This window comes from Chiroxiphia lanceolata, chromosome Z (assembly GCF_009829145.1).
Source record: "Chiroxiphia lanceolata isolate bChiLan1 chromosome Z, bChiLan1.pri, whole genome shotgun sequence".
In the NCBI taxonomy this organism is placed as follows: Eukaryota; Metazoa; Chordata; class Aves; order Passeriformes; family Pipridae; genus Chiroxiphia; species Chiroxiphia lanceolata.
The window spans coordinates 10,259,104-10,272,838 of record NC_045671.1 but is presented as its reverse complement, the minus strand read 5'-3'; the positions used below and the strand labels follow the sequence as shown (position 1 = coordinate 10,272,838).

At 38.7% G+C, this 13,735-nt stretch overlaps 1 protein-coding gene across 1 annotated transcript in view; it reads left to right on the top strand.

Annotated features, from left to right (window-relative positions):
• Window positions 1-13,251, top strand: part of GOLPH3 (golgi phosphoprotein 3) — a 31,211-nt gene extending 17,960 nt beyond the window's left edge. The window contains exons 2-4 of the mRNA XM_032675724.1: window positions 341-472; window positions 6,190-6,304; window positions 9,430-13,251. Coding sequence (XP_032531615.1) covers window positions 341-472; window positions 6,190-6,304; window positions 9,430-9,854 — 672 coding nt within the window. The 3' untranslated portion in view covers window positions 9,855-13,251. The remainder of the gene's footprint in view (window positions 1-340; window positions 473-6,189; window positions 6,305-9,429) is intronic.
• Window positions 13,252-13,735: the final 484 nt, after the last annotated feature.

The following is a 13,735-nucleotide window of genomic DNA, read 5'->3' as shown; positions in this document are numbered from 1 at the left end:
AGTAAAGCCAAATGCTTGATGTCTTAAAAATGCAGTAAGTTCATTTTGAGCATGTATAAACTACACTTCATACCTCACAGTTCTTGGTATCACCCTCTTTTGTTCTGTATCATTTTCCTGATGTTTCCCTGTTCTTCAAACAGTAGAGACTTGAGTGTCAAAACTAATAGGGGGTGAGTCTGTTCCTCCTTCATGTTTTCAGGGCAGGAACTGGTGACTAGTGATGCCACTTCAAAAGTGTACGAAGACAGGAGAACTGCTTAGAGAACTCAGTGAGCCCCTTCTGCTGTTTGCTTGCAGGTGGAGATGGAGATATCTTACTGTGTTTCATTCTTCACAGGGTTACACATCTTTCTGGAATGATTGCATCTCCTCAGGGTTGCGTGGCTGCATGTTAATCGAATTGGCATTGCGGGGGCGTCTTCAGCTGGAGGCTTGTGGAATGAGGCGTAAAAGTCTGTTAACAAGAAAGGTAAGTGGAGGAAAATGATCACATTTACTTGTGTCACGCTTCAGGCAATACAGGAGCTCTAAATTGCAGCTGGTTCTAAGAAAACGATTTTTTTTTTTTTTTTTCTCTACATGAGAATAACAATTCTGAGTAGTGACCTAAGTTGGATGTCCAAAGTTGGGAAGTGTTTCAGCAGTGAGATGAAATGCCTTGGGAAGTCTCTGGTACTTGTTCTATGCTCCTGTTTGCTCCTAGTAGTGTTGGGAGTCTTGCACCAAGAGGTTCCTGTTGGCAGTGGCTCTGGCCAGGGTGAGGTGGCAGCAGTTACTGCGGGGAGTCAGAAGCACCAGCTGTGAACTGCTGTAGAACTGGGTTTCGCAATGCCGGTGGGATGTGGGCTGATGCTGAAAGGAGGGGATAACTGACAGCCTGCCAGATGTGTCCTGCAAGCCAGCAGTTCTGGTCTACACAGTGCTGCAGTTTGTGCCTGCAATGCATGGAAAGGAAGCCATCCTTGTACCTGGGGCCCCTGAGAACACAAAAATATATGCAGTTTAAACATGTGACTGGTGTGTTAAATTGGTTGTGCTCCCTGACTGTTAAAATGGCCACATTTCTAAGGTCCTTTATTGAATATTTGAGGCCTTTATATATTACTTTTACCACTGGGTTTTTCCTTTGTACAGAATGTGCAAAGTGACAGTCTTTTGAGAATTTCTACTTCATCAGCATTAGAGGATACTTGTAAAATAAATTTATTGAAAACGTGGTCAAATGTTGCCTGTTCACCACAAATAAATTCTCTTATGGCACATGTCCCGGTCAATATTATCTTTTGCTAAATTTTGAGGAAAGCTTATGCATTCCCCAACCTTCTCCCAGCTTCCTCCACTTCAGAAAAATTGAGGCTCTGTTCAGACAAACAGCACCTTCTTCTTTTAGCCCCATTTAAGCATGTTCAGCATTGATTAGTTTGCACAGTTTTTTTCCTCCAGAGCTTTTGGCTTCTTTGGCATTCAGTAATGTTCTTTAGGAGTTATTTTCGGTCTGTGCAAACCTTGTCAGTTCTGCCTACTTGAAATATTAACTGTGGAATTGTTGGGATTTTTAGGAAAATGGAAAAACAACCTGTGTGTATATTTACTAAAGAATATAGGCAACATTATTTGCTCCTTTTGTGATGGTCCAGGTTGTGTTTGGGTTTTGTTTGTGGTTGGGTGTTTTTTGTTAAAATTTTATCATGTGGTTTTGTGGTTGGGCAGATGTGTTTGTTTAAAGCGATCTCAAAGCTACATAATATTGGAGGTTTTCTTCTGTCTACCGTTGTAAGGCATTGGAGATATCTTTTTTTTTTTGCAGGCAGAAGGATTCTGTGAAAAAGTTGTTAATTAAAAATGTAAATGAAGACTGCTCAAGTATTTTCCTTCAAATAGAATCCCTAATTGCACCACCTCCCTCAATTTAGAAATAATTCTTGTGAATGACTTGTGTTGTCTTGTACTTTTTTTGAAGTTTCCCATTAACACCAGATTTCAGTCTTGTTTCTCTGTTGGCTGGACTTAAGTGCCTCAACTCTGTCCTCCTTGTCCTGCTTCTGCAGACTTTGCTCTACTTGCCCTTGGCTTTGGCTGCAAATTAAATACTGTGCTTACTAAGTGGAATGAGCTGCCTGATAATATATCTGAGGTTGTGATTCCCTGGCAATACTGTTTTCTGTAGCTTCTGCCTCTCAGGAGATCCCTCTTTCTCCTTGCCCCAGGTCCATCTTTCGATTTAGTGGGAAGATGAAACCTTAAAACTCAAAGCTTTGATTTGTGAATCAAAACCCTGCATCTTCAAGCCATGGTCTGAAGGCAGGATTTTAGGCTTGGGTCACTTCAGCCCATGCTGCAGCTGGGAAGGGTAGCCCTGTCCGTGTGAAGAGACTTATTGGAGTCTCTCTGAAGTTATTATTCTGCACAGCCTTGCCAGGTAACCCCTCTGGCTGAAAACAAGTTCACTTTGATCAGTTTAGTTTTCACTTGAAGTACTCTCTTGACCTTGTCATCAGGCACAGGTGACACTGCTGGCATGGGAGATGAGGTGCAGGCAAAAAGAGGGTAGAACCAGTTCTTTGGGCAGTAGTGGGGATTTATAACCAGCCAGCTGTGGCCTTGATCATACAGTTAACTTACAAGAATGGTAATGATTTCCACCTCAGGCCTTACATCAAGTTGATCTTTGCTCATAAGATATTGCAGTGTTTAAGGCAGAACTTCAGAGTGGATTGGGATGCATTAAACCCATGATGGAATGCCATAGAGAGACAAATAAGACTGAGAAAAGAGTCCATAAGGACCTAGTGGGCATTAGTGAAACTTTGAAAGTGGATATCTTATACATTGCAACATCCTTATAAATTTGGTTTAGGAGTATGTAGACACTGCATCATTTTGGAGTTCTATCTACTGGGATCAGTTTTAAAAACAAATAATTGAATGTTGAGATTTGCAAATGGAAAATGGTACTCTACATTGCCTCACAGCTTCAGAAAGCAAACTGAATCAACAGAGTTATTAAAAGCAAAAGCAATCCCAATCCTTGGCAAACTTACTTAAGTATTTTATTGCTAACAATTATGAGCAATTCACGTGTGAGGAATTTTTGTATTAAAACTAAGCAATGAAGTTAACTTAAAAATCAACACAAAAAGGGCTTAATCTTTAGCTTTGCTGAATTGCCAAACTGCATTGTGAAAAACACAAATTAAATATTCTGTATAATCGAAATTTTCTCAGTAGATGAATACCAGGGAAATCTAGTATCTGATAAATCACTGAAAAATATGAATAAAGAGATTTTTTTTTTTGAAGTCAGGCTGCATCATCTCTGAAGAACAAGGATCTTCGCTTCTTTCTCTACTTTAGCCCCCCTTGTGGATGCCTAATCTTCTATGGTGATTCAGTTCATGAGACACCCCCCCCAAACCCACTTGATTTCCCACTCTGAAGAGAGTTAGTCAAGAAGGATTCATCACTAAATCCTTCAAGAAAGAGCAGATCAATGAAGACAAAGAGGTGTCTGGGCTACTGCTGCTGTTGCCTGTCTCCATGTGCTGGGAAGGAGAGGGAAGAGAAATATTATGGAAGTGAACTGAAATACTTTTATATGAGGGGAAGGATAATCAGAAGAAACCAGTGTGGATATTCAGTGTAGCAGAGGAGTGAGGAGAAACAGCATTTGGCTGCAGAGAAGGTGGTAAACTTGGAAACAAAATAGCTGTGTGGTGTGGCTTCAGAAGAGCTAATGGAGTCAGTCCTGAATTGAATCGAGGCCGCTGTGCTCCTTACAGCTCTTTCCTATAAATTCCTGTATATTTAGGCTCCTATTGTCATGGTGCATTAAATTCATGCTGGCTTCTTCAACTTCTTTGCAGTGGTAGAAGAAAGTATTTTAACTCCCAATAAGCAAGGGAAGCTATTTTCTAAACTTAAAAAAAAAAAAAAAAATCTTTTTCTTATGTCCTAGACTTTATATTTATTTATTTATTTATTTATTTAAAAAACAAACAAACAACCAAACAACCATTTTTAATCTTTTCAGTGAGGTTGGTTTGTTTGTTTTTAAGAATAAATCAGGTTAAAAAGATGACTTCACATTTTACCTGTTAAAATGAGATGGTGAGTACCAGGTACCAACTGCAGAAGGATGGAGAGATCCAGTGTAACAGAGGTTACCGTGAAACTAATCATATGAGACACTTCAAAGAAACTAAAATACTGCTGGAACATCAGCTTTGAAAAGAAGTAAAGATGGCTAAATTGGCTGGTTTTAGGCTAATTATTAAAGGAATATCTGAAAAGTGCCTGTTAATATCTACAGTCTTGCAGCTTAAAATCCTAGCTTGAAGTGTGCTCCTGATGAAAGAACAGGCACTTCCAAAAGTTCACAATCTTGGTACAAAACTGGAAGATGTGTAATATAATTATATGTGGTTAATAAAAGTTTTGAGTGATGCTGTTCGTGCTTGTAAATAGGAAAGATAAATATGTGTTGTTGTGTGCTTAGTTTCAAATAGGGATTGTGTGGTTTTAAATGCAGATGTGTTCTTAAAACAGAATATCTGAAGTCTGTGTTGGAGTGATCTCCAGCTCCCCAAAATGGAGACCTGGACAGTATCTCACGAGTCCATCTAATCTGGATGCAGTAACAGAAAGTGAGGTTTCTCTGGTCCCTCCTTGGCAGATGTTTATTCTTAAAATTCTCCATTACTGAATGCAGTTCAACAACCAGGTTGTTTTAATTGCCTGATGAAGTTTTTGAGAGTATCTTTTATATTTACCAAAGTAGGCTCCCTAAACTTCTGTTTGTTTTCCTCTTTGTAAAAGTAACTCTCTTTTTAGATCTAAATAAACTTCATTCATTTTAGCTTGGCATTGTGGATTGGTTCATTTCTTGCTGATTTTTATTGAAAATCTTAGTTTCTTGCTTTATATAGACCACCTAAATTGGAAATAGCATTCCAGCTATGACCTGTTAGGTAGTCACAAAGATCTCTTCATCAATTTTATTTTCATCCTGTTCACTTTGTACGCTCTTGTACATCGACCGGGGATCGTCTTGCCGGGGTTGAAGTTGTCTTATCATTGCTACTCATTTCAGTGTCATCAACAGACCCTATGAAAATGCATTGCATTCCTCTATTGTTTGTAGTAAGGATTGTTGATATATTAGTTTTTCTGTCAATGACCTGTTATCTTTTACCTGATGCTTATGAAGTGCTAACTTGTAAAACTACTTCAGTTGCCAGATTATAATTATTTTAGTAAGTGCTTTGAAATGGTAGTAATTCTTCTGTTAATAACGAAAGATAGATTTGATTTAAACGTGTTGACCTGGGCTAGCTTAATCTGTAAATTTTCATTAAGTGCTCTTAATTTTCCCACCAGAAAAGAAATTGTATTTCGGCTGGTTTATAATACGACGTATACTGATAAACAAGCAGTTACTCAAATTCTTAAATTTTATTGTATTATTCTGAATAAATTTTTTGGTTGTTCTCTTGTGCTTTCTTGAGGGAACCCCCAAATAATTTTAGAAGTTATGAAATAACATTTATTGTTGCATATTAAGAGGTTTATTAGTACATATGTATTTTCCCTAATACAAATGGTTTTACTGTTAATGAGTGGAACAGTGTTATGGGCAGTATGTTCTTCAGAGTTGTAAAACCTGCAGATGTTGCCTTGAACTTATTTTTATCCATTAATATCCGGAAGCAGAAAAATAATTTTTATGCTTTTCCAGTGTGTAATTTTTTTATTTCCACAAGACCTAATTGTTTAGCTGAAGTATTTTGAATAACTTGACTTGAAGCAGTAAAATAGACTGCCATCAGAGACTAATTAAGAGTGTGTAGCGTACTTTGTTTTGAGGAGCTAGCAAATGACCTGCCTGGGTAAGTGGTTTATTTTTCTTAAAAAAATTAGGGTTTAAGTGTGTTATTAATATTATAGTTTTAGTCCATTAAGGTTAATTTAAGTTACAGATAATGTCACACTTAATATATCTTTGAATTAGAGCCTTATTTTTTTTTAACAACTAGGGTTTGGGTTTTTTTAAGTTGTATATTCTTAAGAGATAGCTCCTTATTTTTTAAAAATGTCCTTGCTTTTCATAACATTTTTTTTTAATTGATGGGTGCTTTTGTCATATATGAATTAAGTCAAAATACTTGACTGCATTTTATTCTATCCTAGGTGATTTGCAAGTCAGATGCTCCTACAGGGGATGTTCTGCTTGATGAAGCTCTGAAACACATAAAAGAGACCCAGCCTCCTGAAACAGTACAAAATTGGATTGAACTGCTTAGTGGTAAGCCTTGGACATAACGTATTTGCTTTTTTTATCCCAATAAAGCTAATTATCTGGCATCACTAGAGATTATATTGTAAGGTTTTTCAAGAGAAAGTATGCAAAAAAGTTAATTAGTCTGTCCTCTAGGGTAGTCTCTTGTTGATTGTAACCTTTAATCAAATATAAGTAACTGTTGCTTTTGACTTAACTTGGTACAGAAAGGATCTGTGTGGAAGTGTCAGAGGACATCTCAACTGTGGAAGAGGTGCCTTCCACTGACTGAAGTAAATCAGGACTGCACCCTGGAGATGTAACTGCCTTTCTCTGTATTTGGAAGTGAGGGTTAGTGGAAGTTTGGAGCCTAAGTGTGTGGATTCAGTATTCGGATCTTTGGATAAAGAGGGGAGATAAGGAGCCCATAGCTCAGACATAAAAACTGAGGGTGATTTGGCCATTAGTCATAAAGAAACAGTAGTCAGGAGTTCTGTTTTTTCATTAACTGAAGAAGTGTAATAAGTATTTTAAAATGTTAGGCACTTCTTGATGATCAAAACAAAGTCTTCAAGGTGAGTGCTTTGCACAATGCTCTTCCTGTAAAGCTGGTAAGTTGTTGCACAAAAAATGAAATGCCAATTATCATAGAATAATTCAGGTTTGGGTTGGAAGGGACCTTTACAGGCTATTTAGTCCAACCTCCCTGTAATTAGCTCGGACACCTTCTACTAGGCTGGGGCTCTTTCCAGGGATGGGGCATCCACCACCTCTCTGGACAATCCATTCTAGTGTTTAGTGCTCTCGTTGTAAAAACCTTCTTCTTTGTATCCAATCTCAGTGACCTCCTTCACTTTAAAACCATTATCTCATGTCCCAGGCCTTGCTTAAGTGTCTGTCGGCCCCCTTTAAGCACTAAAGGCTGCAGTAAGGTTTCCTTAGAGCCTTCTCTTCTCCAGGCTGAACTGTAGACAGAATTGATCACCAGTGTTCATCTGCTTTCACAAAACATGTAAAATGCAGCTTCCTTGGAGTAGATAAGAGCTGTACTTCAGTTGTGCAAACAGGAAAACAAACATCTTTTGTCAGTGATGGAACTGGGAGGTCTGGGGTAATGAGATTTGGGAATTTGCCCATTTAAATCTGTCACTTCTTACAAGCAGTAAGAGCTGCAAAGATGAGCAAAATCTTTCCACCATGCTCTGCTTTCTTGTTTTCTTTGTTCTTTCGGTTTGTCTTGCACCACCTTGAACAGCCTTCCTTCAGCACCAGTTCATTCTCAGGTCCTTGCCATCCATCCTCTCCTGCTCCTTGGCTATCAGGCAGCGGGGAGACAGGACTACAAAGCAGCCCTTGTCAGGAACAGGCATGGCTGCTGCAGAGCCTTGCAGTTCAGTTCTCACTCAGCTCCCCTTCACTTTTACAGCCTGCAAAACCAATTCATTTTTCTTGTCCCAAATATGTAATTTGTGCTGACATTTCACCTTCTTTCCCAGTGCAGAATACATCAAGTTAGGGCTCATTCAAAAAAGGTCAGCTAATGAATGAACAGTGTTGTAGGCTTTGAGCTAAGCTAAGGTTTTTCTGACCCCACTGAGCTTTGGCTGTAGGAAGACAGTGCTGTGGCTAAGGCTTGAATCAATTTTTACTTATATATGGTTATTAATTACTAATTCTTGAATGGCACTAGTGTTCTTTGCATTTCCTGTGGTTTAGAGGACTGTCCTTTGAAGAAAAATATTTCAGTGTGGGGGTTTTTTTGGTAGTTTGTTTTGGGGGTTTTTTGTTCGTTCATTTCTTTGGTTTTGTTTTCTTTTATTTAATAAATTCATAAACTCTCTTAGAATTTTGCTTTAGGGCCCAGGTCCATCCTGGAAAATAGCTACTTTATCTGTAATTATCAGCAATGTGGAGAATGCTGCTTGAAGTTACGGTACAAATGAGTTCAAAGCCATCATGGAAGTATTTATATGGATGTGTAAGGTGAAGTTTGCCAGGCCCATGTTTATAAGATAGCCTCTAAGGGAAGCAAGTGTAGGGAATACAGAAGCTGGGATCAGAATGTCACATTTCCTCTAGATGTAGCAAGCATCTGTCTGTGTCGGGGACAAGTGTCTGTGTAATTGAGGAGCTTGGTCACAAGGTGTCACCACAGCACTGACTTTGGTCCACATGACAAATGTAGAAAATCTAGGAAATAGTCTTTGCCATGTGAAAGGTAGTAAGGAAACTACTTTTTTGTGTTTGGATGATCCTGCTGAGGAATCACATGTGGGATGTATAGGGACTTGTGTAGTCCAGGCCTGGGTGGGTTCTCTGCCTGTCACTCTGCAGTTGGAATCACCTCATGTGTTTATTTAACTTGGCTGTTACTTGAATACAGTGTATGTCACCCTCCATCACCTTGAAGTCATTTGTGGTTTATGCTTATTGTTGTTTTTTGTAATTGTTACTGTATGTAAACCAATAAATTTTTTAAAAGCTTGGTGAAGAAATTCTCATATAATTTGTAGAAAACCTCCGTCTGTGTAAGAAATACTTAATGCTCTTTCTTACCTCCTAAAATGCATAGTGCACACACCCACTGCACACATACTCACACAGTGCATGTTCACTGTTTCATCTGATAGAGGTAGGAAGGGGGAGAAGAGTGGAAACCTGAAGAAATAAAGAAATGCACAGGGTGGGTGTGCATGATCCTACCTGTGTGGCAAAAGAAAGGCAATGACACTTCTTCCAGTCTCTGAAATGGTAAAAGGCTGGATACAGACAAATGCACAAGACTGTAGGGGGATGCTTGGTTTTATTTTTATTATTAAAAGTAAGCTCTTTCTTTGTGAAAGAGCTTGGTTTGGTTTTTGTTTTATGAGACTGCTTTCTCATATCTTTAATCAAGACATGGCTTAGCCAGTGTTTCATCCAAACTTTAAATGTACTCCAGAGTTCCTCCAAAGAGGCCCTCCTGGTTTCTGTCTCTGTGCCTTTTTCTGGGTAGGTCAGGGCTCAGAGAAATGCTGACAGGAGCACAGTGTTGTAGTGTAATACTCAGCTGTATGAATTTGACAGCTCCTCCTGCACCACAGAGTGGGGAAAAAAAATCACTGCAATAGTACAAACCTTGTCTGACTGTTGTGGGTTTTTTGCCTTTTTAGGTGAAACATGGAACCCACTGAAGTTGCACTACCAGCTACGAAATGTCCGTGAACGGTTAGCCAAAAATCTAGTGGAAAAAGGTGTACTGACAACAGAGAAACAGAACTTCCTTCTTTTTGACATGACTACCCACCCTCTCACCAACAACAACATCAAACAGCGCCTCATCAAGAAGGTTCAAGAGGCAGTTCTTGACAAATGGGTGAACGACCCCCACCGCATGGACAAGCGCCTGCTGGCACTGGTGTACTTAGCCCACGCCTCGGATGTCCTGGAGAACGCTTTTGCCCCCCTCCTGGATGAGCAGTATGATTTAGCCACGAAGAGAGTGCGGCAGCTTCTGGATTTAGACCCTGAGGTTGAATGTATGAAAACCAACACAAATGAGGTTCTCTGGGCTGTTGTAGCAGCTTTCACAAAGTAACTGCGTTCAGACTGAGGTGTTCTCTCTTCTTTCATGTAAACCAGTTGTTTCTCTTCTATTGACTATTCATGTTTTCTGTCATTTGTACCTTCTCACATGATAAATTGACTTTTGTTTAATGGGAACTATAAGTTGGTGTATTCCCTACTTCTCTGTCTATCTGTATACAGGATTCTGCTGGTACAAGAGACTTTCCTGTTTGAAAACAACAGAAAAAGGGTTAACTGCCATATTGGCATTCCATTTCCTATTCAGTTTGAATTTTCTTAAATACTCCGTTTAACTTTTCACCTTGTTATTGAGATGGTTTAAGTCACCAAAGCTCCATGTTGAAGTGTCTGTCAGGACATTTTATATACAGATGTTTTCAATTATATCTAACAAAATTACTTTAAAAGCAGAAATGCCATTAAGCAGCTTTGTTAGTAGTTCCTGTAAAATGCCCCATACATTTTACTTTCCATGCAAGTCTCTTGTGTACTTATATTTTCATTAGAACAGTAGCTGAGTCATAAGGCTAGTATAGAAAGGTCCAATTGTTTCATTAACCAGTTTTGTGAGGGGATACATTCCATTATATTGTATATATAGTTCAAATTGTATATTAACAACTGCCCCATCTTAGTATTTTGCAAGACCTACTTACCTGTACACCTGGTGCCCCTTATTTGCTGTCAGCCATTGCCATTTGATGCAAAGAAAGGCCTCCTGCAAAGGTCTTGTATGTGAAAGCTGTTTGTTTCCAGAGTCTCCAGAGTTTGCCATCCAGGTATTCTCAGTCTATGCATTGCCTTTGAAAATTAGTGAAGGGAAAGAGACCGCTTTCTATTGTTGTTTGTACTTTTTTCTTTCCTTTCCCCTCTCTATGGAAGAGGCTCGTGACCAGTACCATTCTTAAGTGCAGTTTTAGATTTGTACACAAATTAATGTTTGTCTCTTAAGCCTCAAACTATTTTACACTTTAAAGACAAAAAGTCAGTCCTAGCAGGTGTTGCATGTAAATGGTTAGCAAGTAATGACTGCAGTTCAGACAATTCAAATTTCTGTAATGGGACGCTCTGCTATATTTTAATTTTTATATATACAATTATGCTGATTAGCACACTACTGTAAAAGAAAACCAAAACCTATATAAAACTTTGGCTTTTTAAAATCTGCTGCCTCTTTGCTACTGCTTGTTATTTCCCATTGGTTTCACAGTGTAAATATTATGCATTGAAAAAGTTAGGCATTGATTTATATTTTTTTTTTTCCTCATAACAATGCAGATTTATAGTGGGGCTTACAGGTGTTTAGAAACATTTTTGGTTAATATTCAGAGCAAGAATACTAGATGGTGTATAACTGTAGAGTTGAAATTTAAGGGATCCCTTAATCTGTATACTAGCTTTTTACCTACAGTAAATAAACTATGATCTTGAAAGTGCCTGAAACAGAGTAAGCATGTCACTTTTATTTTTTGTTGCTAATTAGAAAGGTTTTATTGCCTAGCTGAAAGCTGTAGTTAATATCCTTCTTATTAGAAAGGGAGAATTTATATTAAGTAGTTCAGACTGACTTAATCAGTGGTGTCGCTCGGATCTGCAGGATTCATGGCTGGGGCAGACTTGAGTTAATTTGTGAGTGTGCAGCTGTGCCTGCCATGGGTAGATCTCTTCTATCTTGAGCACAACTCTACAGCCTCATCTGTGACTGGACTTCCAGTTTTGCACTTCATTTTCAATCATTTAGATGCTTAAGTAGTTGACACTAAAACACAACTTATATTCATCATACCTATATAACCTTTTTTAATAAAGGTTTTTACAACAGGTCCTTAACACTTAATGGCACACTGTTCTTTCAGTTCTTAATGCTGTTTCTTTAGAAAAATGAAATTAAAAAATATATTGTAAGATATTTCAAATTCTGGTTTACAAATAAAAAGACAGTGTTCTCTCACTTGTAAGATGCTGTGTTTAAAACTTTGAGGAGCTTGGGCATGAACTGGGGACATTGTTTTTTAAACATTTCAAACCATGATTGCTTTAAGTGGAGGAAAAATGAAAATTGCAATGTTGCTCTTATATTGGACAGCTTACAGCAGCTTACTTTCTGTACTTGGTATTATATGCTAACTCACTGCTTTCATTGTCTCTTTCTCCTGTGATCCACTTTCTTATTTTCTGTTGCTCTTTGAGAGAAGAAAAAAGTCTTTAGGTGGAAAGGTCAGAAAGATAGTGGAGTATGGAGGAGCAAGTTCCGTGCACAAAACTTTTAAAATGGCTTTGAAAATCGAAGCTACTTGAAACATGCTTCAGACTGAAAGTATCATTCATAGTCCTTTTTCTGGCCTCTCATCTTCCTTCTGTGAGTATTTTCCTTGTTCCTGCTGATTTCAAGTTTCGTTGTGGGGGATATTGGAGGTTTATCATCCTTACAGGGTGATAAACCAATATGGTTTAAAAGAAGTCATGCTTTAATCCCCCCTCTCAAAAGATGATTTGGGATTTTTTGACTTTTTTTATTTCCACATAGGGGATAACTGCACACAGTATTTATCAGCTTTATTTTGCTTAAAGATAGTACCTCTGACCGTGATGAGGAGAGTTGGTGCTGGACATGTCAAAGAAATGTGATGTAAGCAACAACGGGTTTGTGAAGAGCAACAGTGTCTTTTGCTGAACCCCCTGTTGTAAGCCTGGATGTGCAGGGGAAATAGATGAGCTTTTGGAGTCTTGAGTCCTATGTAGTGCTTCAAAAAGCCCAAAGCCTCAAGGAAGGTAAGTTTGGTAGGTTAACAGGAACTGATTTAGCTGACATGGTTGCCTTCATTCCTATTTCAGGATCCAATAAAATGGTTAAACATGGGAGACTGCTTTGTTCTGCTGAAATTCAGGTGCCCTTCTACCTGTTAGCTGCTACTGCAGCTCATGGAAACCTGGTTTCCTGACAGCTGTCTGCTCCAAATCCTCAGCTCTCAGTGGCTGCTTGAAGTGAAGACTGTTATCCATAGCCTGAACTTGAACATGTGCCTCAAGGAAAAACATATATTATTCAGGGACATGTTATTTTAAAACAAACTTTGAAGTCGAAACCAGGATTTTGAAAGTTAAATCCCCAAGCAGTGCATATATATCCATGGTTTCACAGTCCTTGAGGTTTACATCCTCCTCTCCTGTGTCTCTAGAGCTGATGTTGCAGTGCTATTACAAGGAATGCTGGTGAAACCTGTGTGCCATAAATGATGCTTTTGAGGCAAAACATGCATAAAGTGGTGATACAAGGCTGGTGACTGAGTGCTCACGTGTTCATGCCCATTTCTCCTACAAAGTGAAGATATGTACTGACTGATGTGTTCTCTGTGAACTGGACTGAATCTGTACTGTAATAAAATAAAGACCCTTTCATGCTATGAGCTGCAGGTGGTTAATGTGTTATTGCATGCATGCAATACCTAAAGGTTTGGGGGTTTTTTTTCATTTGCTCAGTACTTTCCAGTGACTCTGGTATTCACCAGTTTGGGAAACAGAACTCAAGGTTTTCATCAAAGCCTCAGTTCTGCCTCAGCTGGGCTTCAAGCACTTCAGGTAGCCAAAGCCTGCTATGTCCCAATTTCCCCTCTTGGCCATCTGTCTTTCTCTATGGGGCGGGGATGTTTCCAGTTTCAGAGAAGTATGAATTTCTTGAAAAAGGAACTTGTTTATTTTATAGCAATGCTTAATACATATAACAGCCTAATAACTTGTTGTGTAAGGAAAGACTGGATGTGGCACTTGATGCCGTGGACTAGTTGACAGGGTGTTGTTTGATCATAGGTTGGACTCGATGATCTAAGAGGTCTTTTCCAACCTAATTGATTATGTGATTCTGTAAAATGAGATGCTGCCAGGTGCTTTGTA